The following is a 26,678-nucleotide window of genomic DNA, read 5'->3' on the forward strand; positions in this document are numbered from 1 at the left end:
CCTTAGTCACTTCCACACTGGGAGGTCTGTCGGTATAACTGTGTCGCCCAGGGGCATGGATTTTCCACACACCCGAATGACGGCGTTATACCGACATGAGTTGCTAGCACAGACCACGCCTAAGATCAGACCAGACAAGACCAGAGGGAGAGGGAGAGGCAAGACAACCAAGCAGGAGCCTGTAAGCACAGTGCGACCCTCGAAGAAGCTAGAGAGAGAGCTTTGGGGTGTGATGGTAGCTAAAGAAGCTTGAGGGCTGTAAGCTAAGAAACTGCTCTTGTTGTTCTTGGTTCCTTCTGTGTTCAGAGAAGCAGAATTCAGTCCGTTCCTTGTCAATAGCAAGATTGCACCAAGGAGCACACCAGACTCCATCAGTTCCTGCAGCCAGCTGGAACACCCGCAGGCCCTGAACTTTGACCAGCTGCTCATGTCAAAAAGGACAGCACTGTTTTAAGTCCACAGTTCTGCCACTTGTTCCATGGAGACACTCTCCTGCTGTAGTCTTCACTGATTTCGTAGGGCCACATGAGGCCAAGGGGCCAGCCAGTTGCTGGATTAGGGCCCAAAATACCAATATCGAACCATCAAACATAAAAGAATCAAAAGCTAACTTAACTGTTGTCAACAGCTGCCATATTGGTGCCACTGGGCCCTGAAGTGACTTAGGCCTGTTACAAGAGTGCTCTGTGCCTGTATATATGTAAATAAGTAATCGATAAAGTGCCGGTAGATGGAGCTCAAAGATATGTAGCATAGTTCTGGGGTGGGCAGAACCCATATAATTTATGCACTGGGCCTAGCTTCCTTGGTGCAGCTCTTTACATCCACTCTCAACAGCCTGGATCCCACAAGTCTTGCTGTGGCAAGGATATAATATCTGCAGAGACCCCCAGAGACCTGATGTGGTGACACAAGGCACTGCAAAAGACAGCGGGAAATAATATGCTCGTAGGCTGCATCCGGCAGGCGAAACAAAGCATTTCCTTTGCAACTGCTCCATCGGTGTCCTGCTTCTTTGCGCTGGATGCTGAAATATATATTTAGATAAGACCTCTGAGAAAGGAAAAGGGAACTAATCATCCGGAATGCGCAGGAAATCTAAGAGATAATGAAGAGAACATGACCTCAGAGGGCCTCCAGGTGGGGATGAATTGAATAGTACCAAGGAAACAGGTTGATGTTCAGAGTTTGCTACAGACTGCCAGCAGCGTTGTAATAACAACTTATGGCTCTGTCGTGCTTTTCATCCTGCAGGATCCCAAAGCGCCTTACAAGCCAAATATTGGAACCACTGGTCCCCTGTTCAGTCTTAGGGTTTGTCTTCGTGTACAGCGCTACTGCAGTGCTTTAGCCAAGACGCTCCTGTGCTGATGGGAGAGCTTCTCCCGCCAGCGTAGTTAATCCACCTCCCTGCGAGGCAGTAGCTGTGTCGATGGAAGTAGTCCTCCTGCCAGCATAGCCCTGTCTACACGGGAGGTTAGGTTGGTATAAAGTACATCGCTCAGGAGTGTGGAAAATCCAGACCCCTGAGCGACATAGTTCTACCCATATGTCCGTAGTGTAGACCTGGCCTTGGTTGCTTCTGGGTGGAGCGCTGCAGTTACTCCCCAGAGGGATGGAAACAAATGGTTACAATACAAAATGAAATCATAAAAAATGTGAACTATGGCCCACACTTAGCAGCAGCAACCTTTCCTATCTTATAAGGCAGATCTCCCACCCTCCCGCCGAGTTCAGTCTGTTACAGAGCTGGCTGGATTCCCAGGAATCAGGATCTGTCTTTTACAAAACATCCCCGCAGAACAAGATGTCTCCTCAGTGAATGGGTGCAGAGAGTCTTTCTCCACCCTGTGACGTACTGAACCCACTTTTTGTCTTCATCCACTGGCAGGGAGATTCCCGTCTCCTGTAATGCTCCTTTTTACCTCCAAGTGGTTTTGATTGTTTGCAACTGTTTTTGACAGTTTTCCATTGATTGTTCTGGGGTGGGGCAAGACAATTGAACCTTGCATTACATCACCGGCTGACCAGGGAGGGGTGACAACTCCCTCCCACTTGGATGGCTCATCATGAGACAGATGCATCCCTGGTGACTTACTCCAAGGCCATAAGGCATAATTTGTGACTGTATTGAAAACATTACCCGCACACATATCTCACAATGATTATGAGTATTGATAAGTTACAAGCTTTCAGTAGAGGCCTCACACACTACCCTTCGCAGATAAATACATGAACGTGGTATATTAGGGGTATTGAGTTTGCTCGGTCTCAAACAGAACTTGCTTGTAAAGAACAATGAACCCTTTGCCCATTAGCACCAATGGGCCTCTGTGTCACAGATGGATGTTAGCCGCATCATTTAATGCACCTAGAAGGCACTTAGGCCCAACAGAAGTTAGGAGTCTAAATATCCTTCAGGATCTGGACTTTAGATGTCACCGTATTGGAACCTGTAGAAAACAGAATTTTGTGATAGTAGGTGGTGGAGAGGGGTCCACAGTTTGCACCTAGACTGTTGCAAACACTGCCTGGTTCTGGACAAAATTTTAATAAACTGTAGATACATTTAAAGAAAGTTCAACGGGGCTGAAATCAGTGCACTGGACACCAGGCAATGGGGTCAATTCAATTTATGGAGGGGCTCTCACCATATTCCAGCCTGAATAATTATTCAACCCTCTTAAAATCCCACTTGTATTTTCAGCTGAGAAAGTTATTTTCACTTCTCCTCCTAGACCCATCTCCCACTGCACAGTACGGCTGGCAGATATGTTCCCCCTACCCCATGTCTACACCACCACCACCCAGAAGTGACTGCTTTGCAGTGGTGGCGAATGGGCTGTTTTGTCCACAGTAGTCTCTAGATCCCAGGTTTGGGTGCCCAAGTTTTTGCACATACAAAAATTCCAGTTGACACAAACTCAAAGTTTTGTGCCTGCAAAAATTTTCCCTGGATTTAAGAAGCCCTGTTTCCCCTTTCCATGTCTAATATGCGCTCTCTCTCTCTCTCTCTCTCTCTCTCTCTCTCTCTCTCTCTCTCACACACACACACACACACACACACACACACACTGTATTCAAAGAACATTATTAAGGTTGCAAAGTCAAACATTTACAAGTGAGGAAATGCCAGAATGAAGGTTGCCCATGCAACCTGAACTCAGCCCTCTTTTGCATAAGCATTATGATAGTCTTTAATTATATGGTCACATACTATTTTTCCACAGGACCCTGCCTCATTCAGTGCACTGGATGGATGATGCTCACATAATGAGCAGCTATTCAATAAATGGTTTTATTCTCACGGTTCAATGTATGAACCGAGGCCTTATTTACTGCTCACTCTTCAAACCCTGTTCTACATACAGAACGACTAACTTGGCTTTTCTGTGGTGCTCACTGCTAGAGGAGCTGAATGCTCCACAAACATTAGTTAATTATCTCACAACACCCCTGTGAGATAAATGGGTGTGATTAGCCCCACTTTCCAGGGCAGAACTGAGGCTCAAAGAGATAAAGGTCAAGCATGTCCACTAATTTTGGGTGACTAATGTGAGATTAGAGCCTGATTTTTCAGAGTACTTACCTTGATCTAGCACTCCCAAGCACAGCTCCCAGCTCCCATTGACTTCAGGTGCAGCTGTGAGCGCTCAGCACTTCTGCACATCAGAACCCAGGATCTGAAGTCAGGCACTCAGAAAACGAGGAACACATCTTCCTACCCCTGACTCCGGGCCCTGGCCCTTCTAGTTTGTTCCTGTCCCAGTCCTCTCTCTTCCCTCAATCACAGCTCTTCCTCCCAGTCCTCCTCCACCCAGGACCAGGCTGCTTGCTCCACTAGTCCCAGTGTCTCCCTCCAGGATCCCCACGGGAGTGTCAGTATTCTCCCCACCCTGACTCCCAGTCTCCCTCCTCAGGTTCCTCACCCCAGTCTCCCCTCCGGGCTGATTGCTCAGCCAGGCCCATTCTCCTCTCCCAGGCTCCTAGACTGAATCTACTCCTCCCCCAGCCCCCGCAACAGGTCTAGCTCTTGTTCCCACTGCAGTCCAGCCATGCTTCCCCCTCAAAGGGAGCCTTGAGGGCACAGGAGAGACAGTCTTCCTGCTCTCAGTTCTGGTGCCTTAGCACCAGAATGACCCACAGCACAGGGGAGGAACAATTGCAGCTTCTGCTCAGCTCCTGCAGCCCTGGGCTGGACCATGTTCAGTGCACGAAATCTGTGGAGAATTCAGTTGCCCCATTCTAGGAAGTCTCGACTGAGCATGGGTGAACTGAGATGTTTCTGGAGGCTTTTTCAGTCAACTTTCTCAAATGTGGTGGTTTTTCATGGGAACAGGAAAAGGCCCATCCCTGACACCCACGCCACCTGTACCAGTTTGTAAAGTGCTGTGAATTCAGCTTGAGAAGTGCTAGGTCAGTGGACCGGTGAGTTCAGAATACAGACCCAGCTCCAGCTAGGAGACCGGTTGATCCCATGAGTGAAGCGGTGGCCCTTTGTCACATTCGGCATTGGATCCAGATCCACATTTCCAAAGTTCAGGGTGCTCAGATCCGGGTTTTGGTTTGGGCCTCTCTCTGTTCACGGCTATTGTCATTAATGACCAAGTGGAACCCAGTCATACAGCCTGAGACTTTTCACTCAGGTTTGCATTTCACCTGCAGCCGTTTCTTTTCTGCTCGTTCAGCCTGGCCTGTCTCCACCGATCAGCAAAGATATTCAAGCCGGAGAGCAGGTTGGGCTGAGAACCTGAACGCTGCTGGGCACTTTCCAGGTCCCATGGGAGGCCCAAATCCTGTCCCCACTGTGCAGGGGATGCCAGCGTGAGGCTGACTGGGGAGAGAAACCTCCCCTCGCAAAGTGGAGGGCTGACTGGGGATGGGGGAGCTCAGGCAGCATGGTTTGTGATTCTGTAGCTGTGGTCTTGAGGTTGAAGGCTGAGGCTGATGATCCTCTGAGCTCCAGGACAGAGTTGGAGGTAGCGCCCCCCCAGATATAATGTGGGCCAGGCACACTTTTAAGGGACACAAATATCTATTACCATCGACAGGCTGCAGGGTCTGTGAAGGCACTGAGGTCTTGAACCCCTGTGTTGCCCTCCCTGCCCCAGGCTGGCCCCGACACCTGGGGAGTAGAAATCACATTGGGCAGTCTGGAAACCTCATCCCTGCCGTGGAATACAGACACAGCTTCCCCACGGCGAACGGGCCAAAGGGAGGGGTGCTTGGATGCCCGACAGGTGTGGCATAAAAGCCCAAACAGAAGAGCGTTGTCAGACGACACGAAGCACTAAGGGCTGGGGGAGCTGAAGTGCAGAGGGCACAGTGGGAAAGCAGCGTGCAGCGTTTACACAGGGGAGCGACCCAGATTTGCCTCCAGAATCGGTTTATTCAGTGTCCATTCGGAGCAGATGCTGATGTTATAATGTTCAGCCAATCAGCTAAAAACTCTCAATAATCCTGAGGGTCAGAGCGATGGGTGGGGAGAGGAACAGGAGTGGGAGAGCGAGAGAGAATGAGAGGCATGCATTTTTAGATGAAAAGGATTTAAAACTAAAGGGTGCCTTTAGGAGGACACTGTGCTCTGAAACCAGCAACATCCTGAGGGCTGGAAAGCCCATGAGGATCCTAAAATGCCTTTATTTCCCTTGGCCTCCCTTTTAGCTTGCCCTATGGAAAATTCCTTGGAAGATCCAGGGCTGGGTTTAGCACTGTGTGACCTACTGGCTTCATATGCATGGCAGAGCGAGTGACGCTGCCCCGTGGGGGCTGGCCCACAGAAGGAATGATGAGGCCTACAACTACCATCGCTTAGGGGAGATCGCCGATTGCTCAAGCGGCTGGTGCCTACGTTTGTGGCGGAGATGTTCCTGGGGTCTGATCTGTAGCGATGCTGTCTCTGGTGCCAGCAGCATGCATGTTTGTTACATCTGGTGTCACTCCCGTGACTTCCAGGGCATCCTGCTGGTATAATCGGCTGTGTTCAGAGGTCAGATACTGCAGCTGCTCCACGGACTGGGGTTGGGCCCAGGGCTGATAGGAGTCTTGTCACAGCAGAGATTGATCCAAGTGGGTACCGGCCTGACAGTAGGAAATAGTTTCACTGACTTTAGCAGAGTCAATCCAGATTTACACTGGTGTAAACGAGAGCAGAAGATGGCCCCTTTTCAGGGCCCCGTGATGGGGTTCATGGAAGTGCTACCTAGACCCCACGTTGGTCATTCTGAGTCATGACTGGGGAATGCTGTGTTCAGCGCCCTGTGAAATGGGCTGGGGTGGGGGTGTTACCGCCTAGGTCATAGTGGGAGGGAGCGGCACACCTGTCTCCCCGTTGTCAGTCTCAATAGAGATGCCCATGCCCCTTCTGCCCCCTAGAGGAGATGCCTCCAGGTCAGGACATTGATGGGGTAGCTGGCACAGCTGCTCTGCCTGTAACCAGGGTGGCCTTCTTGAAGTTCCAGTGCGTTTGTATCATTGTATTGTCTCCTGCAGCTGAGGATCTAAAAGCACTTAATCAACGGTAATTACCCTCCAGGGCATAGGTGTGCATCACTATGACCATTATAAGCAGAGGCAGAGGTTAAGTAGCTTGCCCAAGAACACACAGCAAGTCAGGGAGAAAGCCAGGATGAGAAGCCAGCTCCTCTCAGTCCCACTCCTTTGTGCTAACCACTAGGCATTGCTCCTCTCCAGTATGCCTCACCCCTGTGCGGAGCCGGCAGGTCCTTCCCTCAGTGTTAGTTGGTGTTAGTTACCTCGGTGAACAAGACCCACAGCGTGCGGGCAGTCTGGACCCCTCCCCTCCACCTCTCTTAGCAGAGCTTGCCAGGAGACAGTTAACCCAGAGTGTCTAATTTTATAGTCATTTTGGGCTGAGCAACAAGCACGTAGTGGAGGAACAAATTGCATCAGTCAGACTAAAAGCTTCATAAATATTGACTGGCTTTAACCGGCCCCCGGGGAACAGAAAGTCTAATTTTCTAATAACTACAGCTCCTGCCCCACTGAGGGCTGCTCCCAGGAGGGAGCGTGTGTGTGCGGAGGGGTGTTCTACAGGCATGGTCCTTTCATTCCCTCACTCAGAGACTCGCCCCCTTCCACGGGGCGGGGGACACCGTGCCTGCGGGGGGTGAATGTGTGTGAAAGGAGGAGACACTTGTGTCCAGCTGGGAGGGGGAAGGGGATTTTCCGTCGTTTCCCCTTTGACTCTGACTGGATAGCTACGGGTGAGGACGTGGGGCTGGGTGGGGTGGGGTGGGGAGGCAGCCTGGGCAGGGAGAGGGCAAAGTCCTGGCATGGTGGGAGGAGCCAGGCCAAGCAGGGAGGAGGGAACCCGACTGGAGGAAAGGGAGTTGGGGAAGGAGGACTGGGGGAGACGCCTGAATGGGGCGAGGCACGTGGGAAGAGGAGTCCAGGGGGGAAGGGGAAGGTGCACTGGAGTGAGTGGGGGGAGGAAGGACCTGACCGGGTGAGCGGGGAGAAGGAGGAGTACTGGGGGCCAGAGGGGACAGTCTGGCCCTACGGGAGGAGAAAGCTACATGACGACCCTGTCCAGTGGAAAGAATGAGTGAAGCTGACAGTGGCCCTGCTCCGGGGCAACGTTCCCCGTACCCCCACCCCCGCCTCTATGAACAGAGGAATTGTGGGCACGAGGCCAATGTCTCTCTGAAGCATCCTTCTCCCCTGGCCAGTGACGCCAGCCGACCACTGTCATTAGCTATGGCCTGGGGGACGCAGCGATGACATGTCCCGGACGGGAAGACTCTTTCGGGAGGTGCACATTCAGCAGGGTGTTTTCACCAGGATCCAGCGTGCGGTGGCTCAGTGGAGAACACAAGAGCCAGGGCAAGCCCAGCCCACGCCGCTCCGGCTCACCTGGAAGCCACGCGGAGCATGAAGCGTTTCAGAGCCTCCCGAGTGCCACTGAAGACAGGATTTCTCTCTCCAAACCCCACCTCTGCTGTGTGAAGCGGCCCCTCCACGTTCTCTCCCTCTCATCAGTCCAAGGCTGGTGGCATGTCTTAGCAGTTATCTGAGGAATGTGTTGAATTCTTTGACTGATGCTTGTCCCAGAGGTGTGAATGCTGCTTTGGGATGAATCCGAGGTTAGGCTACTTGGAGACTCGATCCTGCAGCCGGTAGCTACTGGATGAAATTCTGGCTCCACTGAAGATAATGGCAAAGCTCCATTGATGGCACTTATCATGACTGAATGGTTTATCACACAAGAACCAAGAGGGTCTCCACAAGGGGCGGAGAGAGACGAGCCAAACGCATAAAGACACGGAGGTGGGATTACACTGAGGAGCTTAACCTCCTCTGTCCATACACAGAGCTGGTGCATGTTGAAGCAGCTCCTCTGAGGTTAGTGGCATCCAGCCAGCTTGCCCCTGGTCTGCATATTCCCAACAATATGGACTGGTGGGTTTTGTCCATTGTTGTTCATTTCCCTTTTGACCCCAGATACATTATGCTGTGCTAGCAACAGCTTCACAAGCTTGTGCCCATGAGAAGCGGCCATGACAGATTAGGACCATGAAGATTAAAGTTGGCGAACTCTTATGTTAGGCGCCAGCTGCCTGCAAGTACAGGAGGCAGTCCTTCAACAGATGACGTGCAAGACATTATTGATGACTGGAGCTGATTTTGAAAACAAGAAAAATATTGCAAATATTTCATCCAAATTTGTTTCCATTTAATTGAAATGTCAGTGACATTGTTTTGTCAACATTTTGCAACTTGACAAAGCTTCTCCCAGCTGGATGAATGAGCCAAACACAGAGTCCCTTTCCCTTTCAGCCCTCATTCAGGGAAACCTCTCATTAAGGCCAATCACTGCCATCCAATAATCCCACAGCAGCAATGAACCCAATAGGACCTTTGGTAACAGGCTGGCATGTACAGATCCCTCCCACTCCTCTAGATACCTCCTCATTCTGTACCAGCCAGTCTCATATCTGTCTCATCAGGTCTGGCTGCCCATTCACCTTCACCCAGGTCCTTCATTTGGCCAGACACCTGACATTGTAGGATCTGAGCCCGGCAGAATGATCATGCTCCGCACTGTGATCACGCTGCCGCACCAGACCCCACATGCCCAATGTTGGAGAGGTGGCACCACAGATGCGAGGACACTTTGGGCAACTAAATGGTCGCAGCAGCCCAGTGCTACCTCCCTGGAATTCTCTGCAATGAAAGAGCAAACCCCAGCGAGGAGCTTTTCCAGCATCCTTCTACAAGATACTACAAAACGTCAGCAAAGCCTCATTGGTACCAAGGGCTGCTGACAAATGGATTCAGCAGAGACACCTTACTCAGACCTATCACCAGGAGAGCAGCAGCCACCATTGATATCAATACAAGACTCAGTTCTACACCAGGTCTGGAGACAAGCTGAGAGGGGGCCAGAAAACCAGCTGCCGCGAGTGTTTCTGTAGCTGACCCTTCCCTCTAAAAGGGTGGTTTGAGTCTGAACTATAATTGATAAGGTTGTAACATCCACAGTGAGTTCCTGCTTAAGGTGGTACTATTTCAGCCTGAGAATCACTTGTTATGTATTAAACTGATCTTAGGCAAACTGGTGACATATGCTAACTTGTGTGTTATCAGGGGATGTGCTCACAGGATAATGTGGGATTTCTCATGTCTGAATGGAATAATAGCTTCAGAGGCAGTGAGGGGATAGATATCACACTCAGCTGATGCACTAACTTCTGATGATGGAGAAAGTCCTGGTTTGTTTGGTCTCTGAAAGATCAGAATTAGAGCTAGTGGGAAAATACCAATATTTTGCAGGAAGTTTTGAAAAATTTTCTTGCAGGAATTTTTCAGGTTTGTGCAGGTTGTTTTTCTTTGTTTGTTCGTTATTGAAAACTCCAAATTGAAAACCTACATTTTTTTCAGCTATTGGTAATTTTCATTTAAACAAACTCAGAAAATGTCATCAAAAATGAAGTATCTCCATTTTGACCAGAAGTCATTTTCATTTAAATTACTTTTTGACCAAAATAAAATAAAATAAAATAAATTCAACCAGCTGTAATTGACATTGTCCTTGTTTGAAATCTAGGCCTCCAGGTGGCCAGTTAATAAGATGCTAAACACACTCATATCATAATTGAGTTGCAGGATAACTTTCAGCTTCTCTGGTCCTGGGAATCAGCCTAGTCACTACCTTCTGTCAGCACCCCAAAAGACAGATTGATTTTCCCTCTAGCTTTATAGTCCTGCCAAAGCCAGAGAATCATAGGGTTGGAAGGGACCTCAGGAGGTCATCTAGTCCAACCCCCGGACCAATCCCCAATTTTTGGCCCAGATCCCTAAATGGTCCCCTCAAGGGCTGAACTCACAACCCTGGGTTTAGCAGGCTAATGCTCAAACCACTGAGCTATCCCTCCCCTCCATGTTGCATCTCATTTGGCTAGAGGATAATGGTTTGCACATGCCCTAGAAGACTGATTGCATTGGGACAGGGCACAGCTGAAAATAAAGATGCTGTCATCCCAGCTATAGTCGTGCCCTTCCCATCACAGAACTTCAGTGCAATCCAGCACAATTGCCCACGTCTGCTCAGGTGAGCCTGGGCAGTGGTATAGAAAGCAGGGGTGCAGCAAATCAAGATCAAGAGGGAAATGTGCACTACATGACCTTCGTGTACTATTGTCCCAATTCTGCAATTGTCAATGCAACTTCCATTGACTTCAGTGGGAGCTGAGGCCCACCGGCACCTTGCAAAAGAGCATCTTGTGGGGTCAGGCCTATATGTCTAGCAGAAGCCAGTGCTATTTGTCACTCATTCTCATGAGCAACCGCTGTCATTTTCTGCACTTAAATAGCACTGTGCACCCAAAGATCTCAAAGGGCTTCACCAGCATTAATTTGTTTAGTCCCCATTGTATAGCTGGGTAGCTGGGGCATCACAAGTGACTTGTTCAAGGTCACGCAACAAGTCGTTGGCCGAGCTGGGAAACAAAACCCAGAAATCCCAACTCCAAGTCAATATTGCCTTCCAGTGAATGCTAATTGCAGGCAGCATGAGGCGGAGTGAGATGGGCAATTCGGGACAGTGTGCGGCAGCCAAGAAGATCAGGTGAGTCAGTGGCACCGTGCGTCCACATCAGCTTGTTGCGAGTGCAGGCTGTGAGTGACTCAGTTCTGCAGCTCATCTTTGCAGTGTCACTCGGGGGACGTAGCAGGGGCTGAGAACAGAGTTTTACCGGGACGGTTGTTCTTGCAGCCTCTTTCTTGGTCTCATAAAGTTGTAGTAGAAAATTACTAACAGATCACTGAGAGAGCTTGGAAGGCAATACATACAAGCCAAACAAGATGGAGCCAGACCCCTAAAACAGACACTGAAAGGTTGCACAGTGCATCCTACCACATTTTATCTTAATAAAATATAGGCATTTGCCCAATAAAATGGATCATCCAAACACCCTTCCTTCTCCCGAATGGACAAAACTGAAGGGATCTGGCTCCTCTTTGTTGAATTTCATATCTGATGTCAAATGTTACCCCCAGCCTAAACTCTACCCTGCAATCAAATGCAGCGTTTTGCCAGTTGATGATAAAGCCAATGCTCAACAAAGTCATTGTGATGGAGCAATGCACCTGAGTGCCAGCAATCAGTTAAATTAAATGAACAGCCCTGTCTTCCCCTCCACCATTCTGGCACTTTCTACATCTCAGGTTAATTAGCAGAGGCGCGGGAGAGTACAATAATAAATTGCAAAGCTCCCTTCGAGCCAGCTCACGGAATACATTTCTGTAATAGAGTCACAGAACCTGTATATGGATGCGCGCGTGTGTGTGTGAGAGGGAACATTCATTGGATTGGTCAGATAAGAGACATATTGACCGGGTTCCTTATGACGTCTGTTCCTGGGTTGATCTGTCCATTATCCAAGGAGTGAATCATATTGACAGGTTGAATTATATTTCAGAAGATTTTTTTCTCCCCCTCCTCCAAAGACCATTTGTAATCCTTGCACATTCACTGGCTTTTAAAAGTGAGCTCCTCTGGAGCCGGGTTGCACTGAAGTCCTCCATCGAGCGTGAAGGAAGAGTTCTTTTGGGTGGCGGGAACATGGACAAAATCTGTTCAGTCCAGCTCTGCCTTGGGGTCCTAACTGTTTTCTCCACAATGCTGTCGATACCGTCTGCACATGGAAAACCTCTTGCACTACAAGGTAAGCTGAAACTCAGCCTAGATGACGCAGGTAGGTACTTATCTCTGCTGGTTGGTTGGTTGGGGGATTTTCCTTTCTGCTTGACACAACCCTACAGCATTGATTTTCACATGGGAAGGACATAAGTTTACCCATTACTACCTCACTCTACTCCACATGTGAGCGACTGAGAGGTCTCATTCTATTCGTGTGACCTATAACCATCCCTATGTCCGTTTCTGGCTGTATAATACATCACATTGAACAGTGACAGTGTCAAATCGGAAGGGATGCTTCTGATGAGAATGTCTCTTGCTATTCATAAAGAAAATCTCTTAGGGAAAAAAATGTCCTGGCATTACCCAGTGATGGTCCTGACACAGAACGTACAAGATCTGCCAGGTCCTAGGTGTCAGCGCTAGACATTTTAGCCAAGGTGGCTTCTTTTTCACCTGTTCTTCTTTTAGTAACTTAAGTGTGTCTTGGCTTGCACTTATTCTGCAGGGAAATGGTGTCATTAATCTTCTTTGTTACAGAGCCTGTGAGGGGGAAACGAGCAGCCAAATATCAGCTTGAAAATAACATTGCTTTTAAATTGATTTTTCCTCGTCTACTGCCTGGTTGGTTTTGTAATAACGCCTTTTATTTTGATTGTGCATCTGTATTTTTTTTCTAAAGCAAACTCCAACATGCCTCAAAATCATCATAACCCAAATCCTCTTTAAACTCACCATGATAAACACATCCCTCTTGTGACTCCGCTAAATTCCAGGGGGTTAATTCCAGCTTGCAACTGAGATGAGGATCAGGCCCAGTGACACCAGTCAAGGTACCATGCCAGGGACGAATTTGGCCAGCATTTATGATCATCAGAGTAGGCACAGCTCCTCAGCTCCCCCAGATTTATGCAGCTGTGTCTAAACAGACGTCCCACACCTCCTAAGCCTCCACTAGGCTCCATGAGATCAGCTATAATAATAATGGGTTGGCCACTGTGTGTATGTTTTGCTTTAAGACCATCAGGGTTAGATAAGGGTGAAGCCACTTTGGTAAAATGATTGCCCCTCATCTCCATGTGCGGAGGGAACGGGAGCCTGGAGGATCAGGAAGAGAAGAGTGCTGTTCCTCTGGCACCATTCTTGCCTGTCTATGGTCTCTACATGAGCCCCTCCATAGCTTTGGGATCTGAAATGGGTTTGGAGCCTGGGCACTCTCCATGCATTGTCCCCACTGCTTGCCTCGCAAAAGTTAACGCTGACTGTGCGCCCGACTCCTCGCTTCAGGCTATAAATCAGACCGGCTGGGCCGTGCTGGGAGGTCCTGGTCTCTGCAGTACTACAGGGTCTCGGTGCATACGGCCCTGGTCTATGGTGACTGTCCAGTGATCAGATATTGGTGGATCCGTGGGGTTTGGAGAGAATCTTTCCAGGGAGCAGCGACTCCCCACCCTCGCTAAGGGAGCAATACAGAGAACGCTCTGCCTGGAGGTTTCACAGGGGGCCTTGTCCCCTTTCTGGCAGCAGGCAGTTGATTTAACAGGCTCTGGGAGGATTCCCCTTGTGCACAGGGAATCCCCGGGTGGCCTAGAGTCAGCCCAGGAGGCTTTCCGAGGAAAATGAAGGTATGTCTTGGCTATCCATACCGGCTGGCCCTGCCTGGCACCTGGAACAGTCCCTGGCCCCATGGGCGGACAGGATTAGCTCTGAGGCCAGGCTGCCCCGTGGCTGGCCCTAGACTGGGCGAACACAAAGGCTTTTTGTCACCTGTGCTGTGTGCATCTCAAGCACAGCATGGGAGTTAGTAAGAGGTGGGGCTCTTACGTCTAGGCTGGAGGGAACTCCAGTAAGTGTGCGCCAGGGATCACCCCTGTATTGGTCTCGGGGAGACAGGCTGGATGGAGTCCCAGCTCCTCCCCAGCTCCAGTGCGATTCTGGGGGGGCATCTGGGGGGGGCAGGGGGGAGGGAGTCCCCAGTGAGTGGTGACGGACTAGGCAATGCAACTGTCTGACTCCCCTCTGCGTAACAGGGAGGGACCACGTTGACCAGGACCTGTTAGAAGCAGTAGCAGCCATGAAGCAGCTCTGCTGGGGCTGAGGGTGAGGATTGCAACCCCCACCCACCCGTGGGAGACACACACCCCCAGGACATCTCCCTCTCCCTGCCCCCCATCCCTCCCAACCTGCCATTATGCAGCAGCGATTTCTTTCCCTCCAGTCTTGTGCTGGGGAACCCATTCGTCCCGGCATCCCAGCCTGAGAGAGGTGTTTTATGTGCTGCAGAAAGCCCAGGGTTTCTGGAGAGAGGAGACACCAACCACCAAGACGCGCTGATGACTCTGCTGCTTAACCAAAAGCTCGGCTGGAGGCAACCAGCGGACAGCAGTAAGTGCGGGGGCGGGCGACACGCTCATCGATCCCATCTCCCATCTCCCATCTCCCTGGAGGGAGCTTTGTTTATTTGAATACTAAGGGCCTGATCCTTCAGGGCTGAGCACCCGAATTACCACGGCTTGCTATGGGAGTGGAGCCCGCTCAGCACCCTGTAGGATTGGCACCTACACGCAGTGGATCAGACCGTCTGGTACACTGGGGTTACTTGATGCTGCTTTTCCATTGCAAGTCTGACCTGAAGCCATCTTAGCTGGCCCCCGGAGGCTCCTGCAGCACAGGGGGATTCTCAGGTGGCTCTGAATTGCCGTAGACGCTTCTACAGCCCCCCACGTCCCCGTAGCAGACACAAGTGGCATGGCTAGTGACCAGGAAGCCTGACGGAAGCGTCCCTGCACCCCAGCGATCCCTGGCTGCTAGAAAGAGCTCTATCCTGTGCCAGCAGACTGGTCCCGCTCAGAGCAAGCCCCGGGTCGAGGGGAGGGAAGCCACTTTTGACACCCCCTCCCCCATGCCGCAACTAGCAGCCCTCGGATGCAGCTCAGGGTCTGGCTGGAATGTTAAAACTTAGGCAAGATCTTCACCAGGAGCTCACACAAATAGTTGATCATCATTTATAACCAGGGTAGTTGCTTTACAGAGAGCAAAGAGGTGATCGGGCTCAGCCGGAGTCCACGCTTAGTAAGGTTTCTCTGGATGAGCTAAGAACCAGGGGGAATGCCCATCAGAACCTGACTTATTGTTAAAGTTGGGAAAAGTTCAGCCAATGGGATTTTTCTTGCTGATCCATCCCTTTGCAGTTCTGGTTTGGCAGGGACCGGAGGCACTAAGCTATCACGTGGGGCGTTATCCCACCCGTGAGATCTGACGTGACCAAAAACCAGAGAGTGTAATTCTAAGGGCTCCAGGCCTTCCTGTCGATTTCGGCAGGATCCCAACCCCAGAATGCAGCAGGGTATCGTGAGACTTCTCATGGCATAAAAGGAGGGAGCATCATTAAAACTTATGAGATAACATTTGCTCACTGAGGGCCCCGTCCAAAGCCTATTGAAGTCAATGGATGGGTTCTCACCGGCAGCGTAGGTCTTAGAGCAGGACTGTGCTGTGTTCTCTACACAGTGACAATTCAGATGAAAACAGGAAAGCACAGGGATAAGCAGGGACAAAATGCCCCAAGGACTGCAATGGTCTCCACCCTTCCCTCTGCTAAACTCAGTGAGGCAGCCGTAGTTCTGAATGGCTGAATGATCCTGCAAAGCAAACCGATTAAGTTCTGCTAATGAAGGAATTCAGCTTACAAATGGGATGCATTCAAGAACGAACAGGGTTATGGGTCAGTGTATTTATTACTCCTAGAGGCAGACTTCATTTTATGCCGGGCAACTGCCAACAATTAATCTCCGAGGGAAGCATAGGCAGAGGCTTTCCACCCAGGCAAAGTGTCGTCAGTAAATTAGCCTTTTTTGTTCTCCCCCGAGACCGTCTGTTCCAATGTCAGCTGCTGTTCATTTTCGGGATGCCGCAGTCCTTGGCCAGCCCGCTGGCTTGTGGGAACTGGAGCCAAAGCAAACGCCCGAAATGCCGCAACGCGTGGATGGGTGTGGCAGTAACAATCGTAAGCGCTTAGGTAGCAGTTTTCATCCCTAGAGCTCGGAGAACTTTTGCAGACTCTGTTTCGCTGATGTGAAAAGCGGGTCACAGAGCCTGAAAGGGATTTGTCCAAGGGGTCACAGGAGGCAGAGCCAGGAATAGAAGCCAGCTCTCTTAATTCCCACTGGACCATGCTGTCTTTTAAATCAAGACTGATATAATGTATTGGCTTTATGTCTTTTCTTGTCCCTTTTGGCCCAAGCAGTTAGCCAATATTCTGAGTCTTGCAGGTTGTCTCCATTAGGGGAAGAAATTGATGGTGGAAACAGACGTTTCTTTGGTGCAATCCTGTCTATTTTCTGTACAAAGGCCTGTTTCCCTGAATGCAGTAAGAACAAACAGCAACAGATAGTTTCTGGCCCCACGGTTCCATGCATCTTTCCAACCAGCACTCTGCCCAAAAGAAGCTCTGTCTCTTGGCTTCCTCTCAAGGCCACGTTACCAGCGCTTCTCTGGATGTCTCCTGGCTTTCTGGCCACTTTTCTGCTTCTCTCAGGGTTGGTCTGCGCTACAAAGTCCTGCTGACATTGACAGGTCATCTAGGCGTGGGGAAAAGCCCTCGGTGTAGCTCTACCAACAGAGGAGTGCTTTTGGCAGCATATCTAATGTCATTTGGGGAGCGGGTGTAGCTGGGCCCGCAGAACTCCTTTCACTGGCCTAAGCTGCGTCTCCAGGAGGGGGCTTTGCTGGCCTAGCTGTACCGGCAAAGGCTCTGTAGACAGGCCCCACGCACAGCTGCCGTGTTTGCACTGAACACCCAGGGAAACACCTCTGCCCACACAGCTCAGCTTCTGACTGGCCTTGCACGTAGCCTCGCCCCTTGGGCAGTGTTTTCTATTGTGTTAGCTAGGTTGCTCCATCAAGGCGCTTAATTGCTTCTTACTGTCCCGGGGTGCACCACTCGTGGCTTGTCTGGCACCTCCTCCTGGTCACTCTGGGGATTAGCTCTCAAGGTCGACGACCCTTCCGTGGTCACATGCCACCACACCACGTCTCCAGCTCTCCTCTTGTTCCAGGCACCGCAGCGTCCTCTTTGTGACTCAGCCCTCTGGCCGGGGCACTCAGTGTCCCCCTTGTGGGGTACAGTCCTTCAATTCTCTGCCCCTCCCACAGTGACCCAGGCAGTCTTCCCATTCACTGCCCCCTGCCTGGTCTATGCCGGTGGCTGGTAGGGGAACCCGGGCTCACCCACTGCTTTGGATTCCAGTCCAGGGGCCCTACACCCAGTAGTCCTGGGCTTTCCTCTCCCAGCCCTCACTGCTCCTTTCCTGGCCTGCGTCCAACAACTCCTGGTTCCCCTCCTTGCTCAAACACTCCTCCCTCTTCCCAGGGAGTGACGGACCCTTTCCCAGCAGCAGCCCGTCTATTGCCAGCTTCCTGGCTTGATCGGCCCCGCGTGTTCCTGCCCAGCTGAACCTGCATGCAATCAACTCCCTGCTCCCCGGCTCTGCCTGGGCACCTTAACCCCTTCCGGGCCTGTGTGGGGTGGACACCTCCTCACACTTACATTGATCCTGAGTGAAGGGTGGTTAGATGTGGATCGGCCACAGCAAGGTCTGTGATTGCCAATAATCAAAGACACGGGTGCTGGGAGGCACCGACGCTCTCCAGCATAACCGTGATGGCGACTGCATTGGCTCTCTCCTGCTCTGGTCACTTAATCATAGATACATAATTCCCCTGTTGCTTTAATCTGACAAAGCCTGAGTTACCGGCCTTCAGGGCCTGGGGCTAGGCCCATTTGTTCTGGCTTTTGCCCATCCAAGGTGATGGAGAGCTGCTGAGTTGGCACTGGCCAGTACATGACCGTATTTTAGCTGTTATATTTGTACCCATCAGGTATGTTTTATAAGTTACAAAACAAACATGACAACCTGCCGCCTTTTTTATTTAGCATTAAGGGAAAGTCCTATAGAACTTGTAGGGAATGCCAACTCTTCTGTTGGGTTTTCAACTAACCTATATTTTCAGGGCTAAGTAGGAATGCAATGGTAAAGAGGCCTTGCACTTATAAAGGGTGAATGAGGAAATTCCTTCTCATGGGGGTTTCAGGAAGCATTACAGATATTTACACTACCTGTGTTCTTATTCCAGGCTTGGAGCTGGCAAAGAAATTTGAAGAACTTGAACAGGTGAGAGGCGCATGCATTGATGCGGAGCAAATGGGACAAAAGCCATTAGTGTGTCAATAATACCCAGACTGGACTCGTGGGTACATTGCGATCCCCGGCCTGTTTTCCTGGATTTCAGTGCCCCAGCGTGAGAACGGGCCGTCTCCTCAGGAAGAGGAAAGCACAGCAGGGGTTTAAAATACTCACCTGATGGAAGAAATACATTCATAGATTGCCAGGCCAGAAGGGACCATTATGATCCGCTTGCATAGTACAGGCCCTAAGACTTCCCCAAAGTAACTCCCAGAGCAGATATTTTAGAAAAAACATCCAATGGTGATTGAAAAGTGGCCAGTGATGGAGAGTCCACCATCAGCTTTGCATTGGGAGCAAGCTAGCAGAGAACATTGTTTAGGCTGCAACAGTGACCCATCTCGGCCATATTTAAAGGGCCAGCATCTGGAAAGGCACGCTGGGGAAAAAAGTTCCCAGAAGAGGGAAACCCTTCCCAGGGGAGAGGTAGAAGGGACTAGCTACAGAGGCAGGAGCTGCTGCTTTGTCATGTTTAATCCCATCACTGGGTCACACCAAGGAGCTATGGGTGGGAGGACTGGTTCAGATTAGAGACAGGACCAGAGCACAAAGTCCTTCTGCTAATCTGAGTTTTCCCAGGTCCTTTATGATGATTGTTTGTGTCGCAGTAGCACTTCGAGGCCTACGCCAGGAGCATGTCTCCATTTTGCTGGGTGACCCACCCCACTGTGAGCGACAGTCCCTGCACCAGAGAGCGGAGGGTCTAAGCAGACAAGGCTGGTGTAAGCAGGCGCCCTCACCTCTAGGGACATGGCAGTGCAGGGAGCTTGGTCTCTTACCCCTCGGTGGCCAGTTCGGTGGCTGTGATGGCTAGTCCCAGCCGGTGTCTTCTCTCCTCTCCCTCTCTGTTTTCTGGGCCTCAGCCCTCCGGCCACGTCACATGACAGTTCACTCCCCTTCCAGGGTAACAGAAGAGGCATCCAACTTAAAGTCCAAATCAAATGCCCAGACTAGCAGCTCTTCTGGCCCCTCGGGCGCCACGGAAGTTCTCTGCATCTCCTGACCCTGCAGAGCTTCTCTTCTCTTGCTTCTTCCCCAGCAGGACTGCCCCGCTGCTTCCCTTCACCAGGCATGCCAGCAGCTTACCTCTGAGGATCTCCCTGCTCCTTTTAGGCCACATCTCAGAGATCCCCCCCACAGGAACCTACTCTGCTCAATGGGGAAACTCAGCCTGACTTCCTCAGGCTCTCCTGCTTGTTCCTTCCTCCTGGGTCTTCCTCCCTCTGCTGAGTTCCCAGCTTTAACTAGCAATCTCCTGGCTTCACCTCCGCAGCTAATTAAGTCAATTGCAACCAGCTGCCATCACAGATCCACCCTTATGTTTCAAGTTCATTGGTTAGGCTTAGCTGCTAAATCATGGGCATGACTGAGCTCAGCTTGCCTCAAAGGGCCAGCCAGCCTGTGACAGGAGAGAAAGCGTGTGAGGGGAAACTGAGGCACAGGGAGTGGAAGTGACTCACCCATGATCACATGGCAGGTCATGGGAGATCTGGGAATAGAACCCAGGTCTCCTGACTCTCAGTCCAACCTGCCTCTGCCATGTGTCACTATATCACACCTAGCTGCGACTGGGATAGAGACGGGCCCCAGCACAGTGCCCTGATTCAGATGGGACCTTTCCCAGAGATCTGGGATATTAGGATCTGGCTTCCTGAGAGCTATGTTGCCAGAGCAGAAGCACAGTGTCTCCTTGCCGCGGATGGCCCTCGCCTCTAGAAGAGGGAAAGAACGGCCCTTAACATGGAATCCCTGCCACAGAGAAACCAGTGCCACAGGGTCACTGCTGCCAGAAGGGAAAGTGAACGGGAGACGAGCGTGGAAAATGAGGAGAGGATATCAAAGCCACAGCGGCAAGAGGAATAAGGCGGTGGCACTCTATGTAGTGATAGGTGGGTGGGTGGCTCGCGGGAGAAGGGCTGGGGGTGGGTCAGGAGAGGTTAATCTAACCTTGTGCTTGTTCCAAACAGCTGGAGAAGTTAAAGGAGGAGCTTTTGGCTGGGGAAGGCTCTGAGGAGGCCTACGCCGAGGCGGGCCTGCTGCCATCACACCCTGACAAACGTGGTGGGTTTTGGTTTTAGAGCCACCTCTGTGAGCCCCTGAGATCTATCTGCTTGTAGCCCTCCTGCCCGCCTGCTCCCTTTAGGGCTTTCTCTCTGCACCCCGGGGGCCGATAGCAGATATGCTGAGAACCCCAAGGCAAACAGAGCTCAGCCATCCATTGTCACCAGCTGGGCATCTACGGGCCTTGCCGTTGCTCGCTAATTAATCAGCCTTGTTGACTAGCAGCAGGATCTCCTTCTAGCCTGAGCTGACTGTCCACATTTCCATTTGCTTCTGATAGTTTAAGGGGCTTTGGCAGCATCCTAAAATGGTCCTATTTTGGTGGAAAATCAGAAGCTTTTAAGAGCTTGTTGGTTCATAAAGGAACTGTGGAGCCCAGGCTGTAAGGAATAGCTCTGTTGAAGGTCCTCATGTATAAAGGAATTTTAGCAACTGGAACCACTCCAGGGATCCTTTAAGTGCTTCTAAAATTCATTTGGAAACTTCAAGCAGCCTTGCAGCAGATGTCTCTTTTCAGTCAGGAGAGGATTTGGAGTTATTTGGTACATCCCGGCTCTCAATTCTGCAGAAACCTCTTTTTTTGCAGAGTGAGTCGGCCCACATTACACAAGCTGATAGTGAAAACGTGTCCCCTTTGCCAAGGTCACTGCTCTCCTGTGTCTCCATATGGGCAAAACAAGGAGCAATTGTTTGTGTGGCTGAGAAACAGTGAGGAAGGACATGGAAATTAACCAAGAATACAATGAATTAGAGGAGGCCAAGATCTAAGATGTCATTCAGTCCATTCCCCCTGCCAAGAATGCAGGACGGCTGCCTACCTCCAGTCGAGTTTTACATGAGCTTGCACCTGCAAGACTGTTTCCTAACATCTCTCTTTCTCTCCTGGCCTCCCTAGCCTGCTTTTGGAAATACTGCGTGTGAAGCCCCGCTGGGATTGGAAGAGAGAGAGCAGGCCGGCCCTGAATTGCCTCGCTGTGGCGTCACTGTGTTAACGTATCTTCTGTACCTTCATCGTGCTGCTCCCTTGGGTGCTTTTCCCAGCGAGGAGCTAGGCAGGGCCGCAGTCAGGATTGACAGGAATTCGGACAAGACCGGGAAGTTCCAACATTTCACCCCTTCTTCCCTCATACTCCTCTCCCGTTCCATTTTTATAGCATCTGCCTACCCTGTCTCCTTTCAGCATATCACCGATTTGCTCTTATCCCTCCACTTTTCCTCCACTCCTCTTTTCTCCAGGTCCTCCTAGTGCCTCACCCTCCCCTGGCCCCCCTGAGTGTGAGAGGGGAATGCCCTTTGCAGCTGCTATTCACTGTGGTGTCAGTGGTCCCATTCCCCTTCTAAACCTGGGCCCAGGACAACGGCACCACCCATCTCCTGAGGTGGTGGCAGGCCTGGAGCTGGGAGGGGAGGTGTTTGCCGTTTAACTGACAAGGCGAATAATAGCGGGCTGAGTGCATTGTACGGATTTGGTTGGCTTGTTGCCACAGCTTTGTAGTGTTGTCTCTATTTGTGTCCTGTCGGCGTGCAGTGTGTGTATCCTGCAGTCTTTACTTTAGGGGAGAAAAGGGCCAGAATTCCGGCTCCTTTAGGATATAAGTCAAATAAAGGTAAAATGCCAATTTATATTTCACAGAGTCCCCTGATGTTTTCTTTCTCCTGCATTAGCATGGCCCAGGTGTCCAGGTCTGTTCTTCCCTCCATACTCGCGCTTGCATACTCGATGCATGTGTTCAATTTCGCATAGAAATGGCCACAGTGGAATAGACCAAGGGTTTATCTAGCCGGGTATTCAACAGTGACAAAAGTAGCAGCTGCTTCCTTTGACCAGGTTTGGGAATCAGTGCACTTCCGTGTCAGAGATGAAGCCCCAGTGCTAAGCCACTGGTCCAACTTCTTTGAGTGCCAACCTACCGAGGGTTGTGACTCACATGGGTGGACTTCACCCAGGCTTTACCCATTCCTGGCTTCACCCTCTGCCCCGTAACTATACCCACACGCATAGAATTCACAAAACATCATACTGCTGCTGCAGGCATTCATCTGAAAGTGGCACTTCTTCAACTAACCAAGGAGGAGAATATTTTTTAAAATTATTTGCAAATGAAATACATCCAGTTCCTGGGCCATATTCCCAAGTGTAAATCCAGGATCACTCTGCTGAAGCCAATAGAGTTAACATTGGATTCCCAGTAAGATAAATAAGAACAGAATTTGGCTTTGCAGTATGGATGAGTGAAATGATTTGGGCTATAATTGGACATGTGTCTCCAGGCCTGTCTAGCCATAGTATTTAACTGCAGGTTGCCTGGTACACATTCTTCATAAACACCACTTTCCCACAAAGCATCAGTTATTATCCTACACCAGCTGCCTGGGCTCTGGCAAAAGGTGCATGTTTACACCAACAGCTTGGAGGTTCTTCAAGAACAGGGGAACTACATGTCTTGTTATGATGCCGAACCTGGCACACATCAAATGTCGATGTACTTGGCATATATTAGCAGTTTGCATACATTAGTTCAGTTTGATCACACCCAAAGTACATTGTGCTGCGAAAGTTAACTCTTTGGGACTTGAACCCTGAATCTTACCCCTCTCCTGCTGATTATGGATACATATTCAGTATCTCTATGTAAATGTGCCTTCATTTGTTGTTCTCTGTTATCACAAAAGCCAGGGAGACAGGAATAACCACAGCCCATTCTTGAGAGCAATAGCTCTCTTAAAAGAGTAGTGTAGTCACAATAATTTGGGGACCTGTTCAGGGTTCTATATTTCTGCCTCTCACTGGCTTTCAGCTCAACTGAGTGCAGGTTCACCAGTGACGAGCCAGGTTTTCTAACGGCCAGAATAGCAAATGCCAGCTGGGTTCTGCAGCCTGGCCGTGTCCACAGCAGCATGAGGAATAGAGAGTCTGCAAAGGGAATCAAATGTTTGTAACTATTACATGGTTGGTGTTTACCCACATGGCAGCATCTGAGGTACTGCGTATTTCCCTGTACTTAGGTAGCTGCAGTGATCAATATGAGATACCATGGTGTGGTAAATGTTACTAAATTTATAGATATTTAAGGCCAGAAGGACCCGTTAGGATCATCTACTCTGATTTCCTGCATCACACATGCCGGAGAACCCCTGCCAGTGATTCTTGCATCGAGTTCATTGCTGACCTTTTAATGGCAACCTCTCAAGTTCCCATGGGGCAGGCTTTGGGGCTTGGGCGCCAGCATTCATGGCAGCTGACTGGAGAGGCTGAGGGGCTTGACACCTGTCTTTGCCATCAGATTGAGGCTGTGGTGTATAGGAGGCAGCTTGTCCCCCTTCCTATCTCTCTCGAATGAGCAGCTCCATGCCCTGCTGCGTGCAGGCTGCCAGGACAGCATCTTGCCACAAGGAACAGTGAGACTGAGTAGGAAAGTATAAACCAACACCAACAGCCTTGGGTTAAGTAGAAACAGCCTCCTTGGGCAAGTTAGTCCCTGAGTAAAGTTTCTTGCACTTTCCTCTGCAACATTGAGAAAAGAAAACTTTATCTCCCTCAGGCACCACTTGGACAGCCGTTTTTTCTCACCATCACCACACTTTGTCCGTGGCAATAATATGAGCTGATTTGTTGCTCTGAGAATCCTGATACTCAGGGACCCCACATAAGAATTTCTAAACATATTTCCACAAGACGTTCTGTTCAGCTGTGTTGATTTATTAGCAGACATCCCACAAAGGCAGCTGAATGGTTTTGTGAACAGAGGAAAACGGGTAAAGTTGCTACACAGTACATGTCACAGTACCATCACCTCGTGTTTGCTAACTTCCATGCTATGGACAAAGACCTTGGCCAGCGTGATTTGTCTGTGAGAACAGCAATGGTGCCCAGTCTTACTCTTTCCTCTTCAGTTTTAACACAGATCTTTCATGGGCCTCCTAAGGCTTCCTATTTAAGTAGGACTTTTCATCCATGGATTTAAAAAGTGCTTTGCAAACAAATTTAAGCCTCAGAGCACCCTTTCAAGTTAGGCCTTGGTGGATGAACTGAGACAAAGAGAGGCTATGTGATTTGGCCATGGTAAAACAAGCAATCCAGTGGCAGTTGGGAATAGAACCCAGGAGTCCTGACTCCCAGTTCCATGCTATTACCAACAAAGAACACTCCTTCCCCATGTTCAATGTTCTCCTCCAAAGTGGAGATATTTCTGTACATGCCTGTAGACCGCACCATTTATCTGTGGTTAGAACAGAGAAAAGGGCTAACGCTGGCCAATAGTTACACAGTACATTTTATTGTAACATAGTTTTAGCATCCCAACATAATGCATTAACTCTGGATCTCTCCAGTCTGAGCCTCCCCAGGTGTGTAACCGGGAGAGCGTCCCCCTCAGACTGCACGTTTAAAGAAATAAGCAGAATTCAACACAAACTTCAGCAGACCCAAGAAAAACGGGAGTAAATGAATGAGGCGACTCATCACGTCTCAGGCATAGCCCTGCTGTCTTTCTGTAACATTGAAGATTTCAGTCTGGGGATGTGATCGTTTGTGACTATGCTACAACGTTAGTGGTTAAAAGCTAATAGCTACATTTATATTTAAAAAAAGGCAGAGAACTAACAGCCAAACCCATCGTTTCCTATCTGACAGAGAAAATTGGTGCATGCCATCCCACGATCCATGCAAAGGCAGATACACCAGACAGCAGAGCGCTGGAGCTGTGAAGGTCAAAGAGCCTTGGAGTACAGATTTGTGACAGGCTACAGCTGTGAAATCCTATTAGGCCACAGCTTTGTAACGTCGAGAAGTTTTCTCAATGAGAAATGTTGACAAAAATAAAGATTTTTGTGAAAATTCCTTGTTTTCAACCAGCTCCAGTTCCAGTCATGGGGGGCGGGGAGCGGGGGAGGTAAGGTAGGAACTGTCATTAAACATTAGTTTCTTACATCATTGCCCCTCTTGGGGAGCTGGTCGGATTCCTCCCTACTCTGCCAACTTTCTACTGTGGCCAGTCTCCCTCCTCTGCGTAGTACATGAGATCAGAAGGTAGATGCTTAATTCACTACTCCACATAGGCCATAGCCCACCTGCCTAAAACTGGGTTTTGTGGCACATTGCTGCTTGCTGCCTTGCTTCAGTCACACCTAAGAGAAAGACCCAGGTATGGCCCAGCCTCCTGTGGTCCCCTCCTGACATAGTTCCTTTCCTGGATGACACTATATGATTATTCCTGACGACAGATTGGTACAAATCACCCTTGGAGTTTGGACCTGATCTGAGCTATCCAGCTGACTCCCCTTTCTTTGTGCTGGACCCAAATTCCAGCACTGAACACCTCCAGCTTCGGGAAAAATCAGATCAGGATGCAAATCCAAACTCTGAGACTGAGCCGCGTCTCTGCTCCGGTAATGTTTTGCAGGGTGAGAGAAGGAAGAGGGGGTGAAATCTCCTTGCCCTAAACACTTCAGGGAGCTAAAGCCAGGTGCTCTATGAAGATGGCTCAGGGGCTGTATCATCTCCTACATGGAGGGCACCTCCAGTTCATCCCATGTTATGCACAAGAAGGAGTGAAAGGAACTAATCAGCTCAGAGGTGTAAGGGAAGTAACAGCCTCACCAACTTTCAGAGTCTGTCAGATGAAAAGATTCATGACATAGATACAACAGAGGTAAGGGAAAGATTGCTGCAAGTATCAGGCTAAATCCTAAGGTATTTACGTGGGTTTTATTCAGGTAAACTCCTGCTGACATCAGTAAAAGTTTTGCCTGAATAAGGACTGAATAAAAGCTGGATTTGTCCCCTTAAGCAGTAAAACGAATAACCAACCCTCTTGAGTGAAATTTACAAAGCAATTCTGCCTTCCATAGAGTGCTGTTGGCATCTCTAAAAGTTTTATTTTTCTTCAAAAATTCTAATAGTCCTTGCGAGGATAAGAAACTTTTATGAGTTTAAAAAAAAATGGTTATGCAGTGAAATTATATACACTCATTTTCTGTTCCTTTTTATTGTCAGACCAAAACGTCACTGTGAGAATGTTCTGATCTGATGGATTGAATCTGTTATTGTTTGTAAAATGCAATGTGAAATAGATTTTGCAGTAGGTCAATTCCTTAAATGTTGAATCATTAATCAATGACAAGACACTCTCTGAAGCGTCTTCCATATTTCTGTGACATTCCCAATACAGCATCAATCATCCAGCGTAGATGCACCTGCAGAAAAAAAA

At 49.8% G+C, this 26,678-nt stretch overlaps 2 protein-coding genes across 4 annotated transcripts in view; one reads left to right on the forward strand and one right to left on the reverse strand.

The window, feature by feature from the left end:
* Positions 1-12,037: 12,037 nt before the first annotated feature.
* UTS2B (urotensin 2B) lies at positions 12,038-22,022 on the forward strand. Its single transcript, XM_074962858.1, has 5 exons — positions 12,038-12,188; positions 14,447-14,548; positions 18,299-18,336; positions 20,376-20,469; positions 21,365-22,022. The coding sequence occupies exons 1-5, from the start codon at positions 12,086-12,088 to the stop codon at positions 21,388-21,390; spliced, it is 363 nt and encodes a 120-aa protein (XP_074818959.1). The 5' UTR covers positions 12,038-12,085; the 3' UTR covers positions 21,391-22,022.
* Positions 22,023-24,504: 2,482 nt separating this feature from the next.
* The window catches only part of OSTN (osteocrin), a 172,651-nt gene continuing 170,477 nt past the window's right edge, over positions 24,505-26,678 (reverse strand). For 2 of the 3 annotated variants that reach the window (XM_074963342.1, XM_074963340.1), the window contains exon 5: positions 24,505-26,664. The gene's annotated coding sequence lies outside the window, so the exon portion shown is untranslated. The remainder of the gene's footprint in view (positions 26,665-26,678) is intronic. The other variant, XM_074963343.1, reaches the window with a different exon arrangement.

Source organism: Natator depressus, chromosome 9 (assembly GCF_965152275.1).
Source record: "Natator depressus isolate rNatDep1 chromosome 9, rNatDep2.hap1, whole genome shotgun sequence".
NCBI classification, from domain to species: domain Eukaryota; kingdom Metazoa; phylum Chordata; order Testudines; family Cheloniidae; genus Natator; species Natator depressus.

What these genes read in the sequence shown, in the direction of transcription:
- UTS2B (XM_074962858.1), top strand. Translation starts at nt 12,086, where the DNA reads ATGGACAAAATCTGTTCAGTCCAGCTCTGCCTTGGGGTCCTAACTGTT. An exon ending in AAAACCTCTTGCACTACAAG is followed by an intron (nt 12,189 to 14,446) that starts GTAAGCTGAAAC and finishes TATGTGCTGCAG; the next exon opens with AAAGCCCAGGGTTTCTGGAG. An exon ending in GAGGCAACCAGCGGACAGCA is followed by an intron (nt 14,549 to 18,298) that starts GTAAGTGCGGGG and finishes TTCTTATTCCAG; the next exon opens with GCTTGGAGCTGGCAAAGAAA.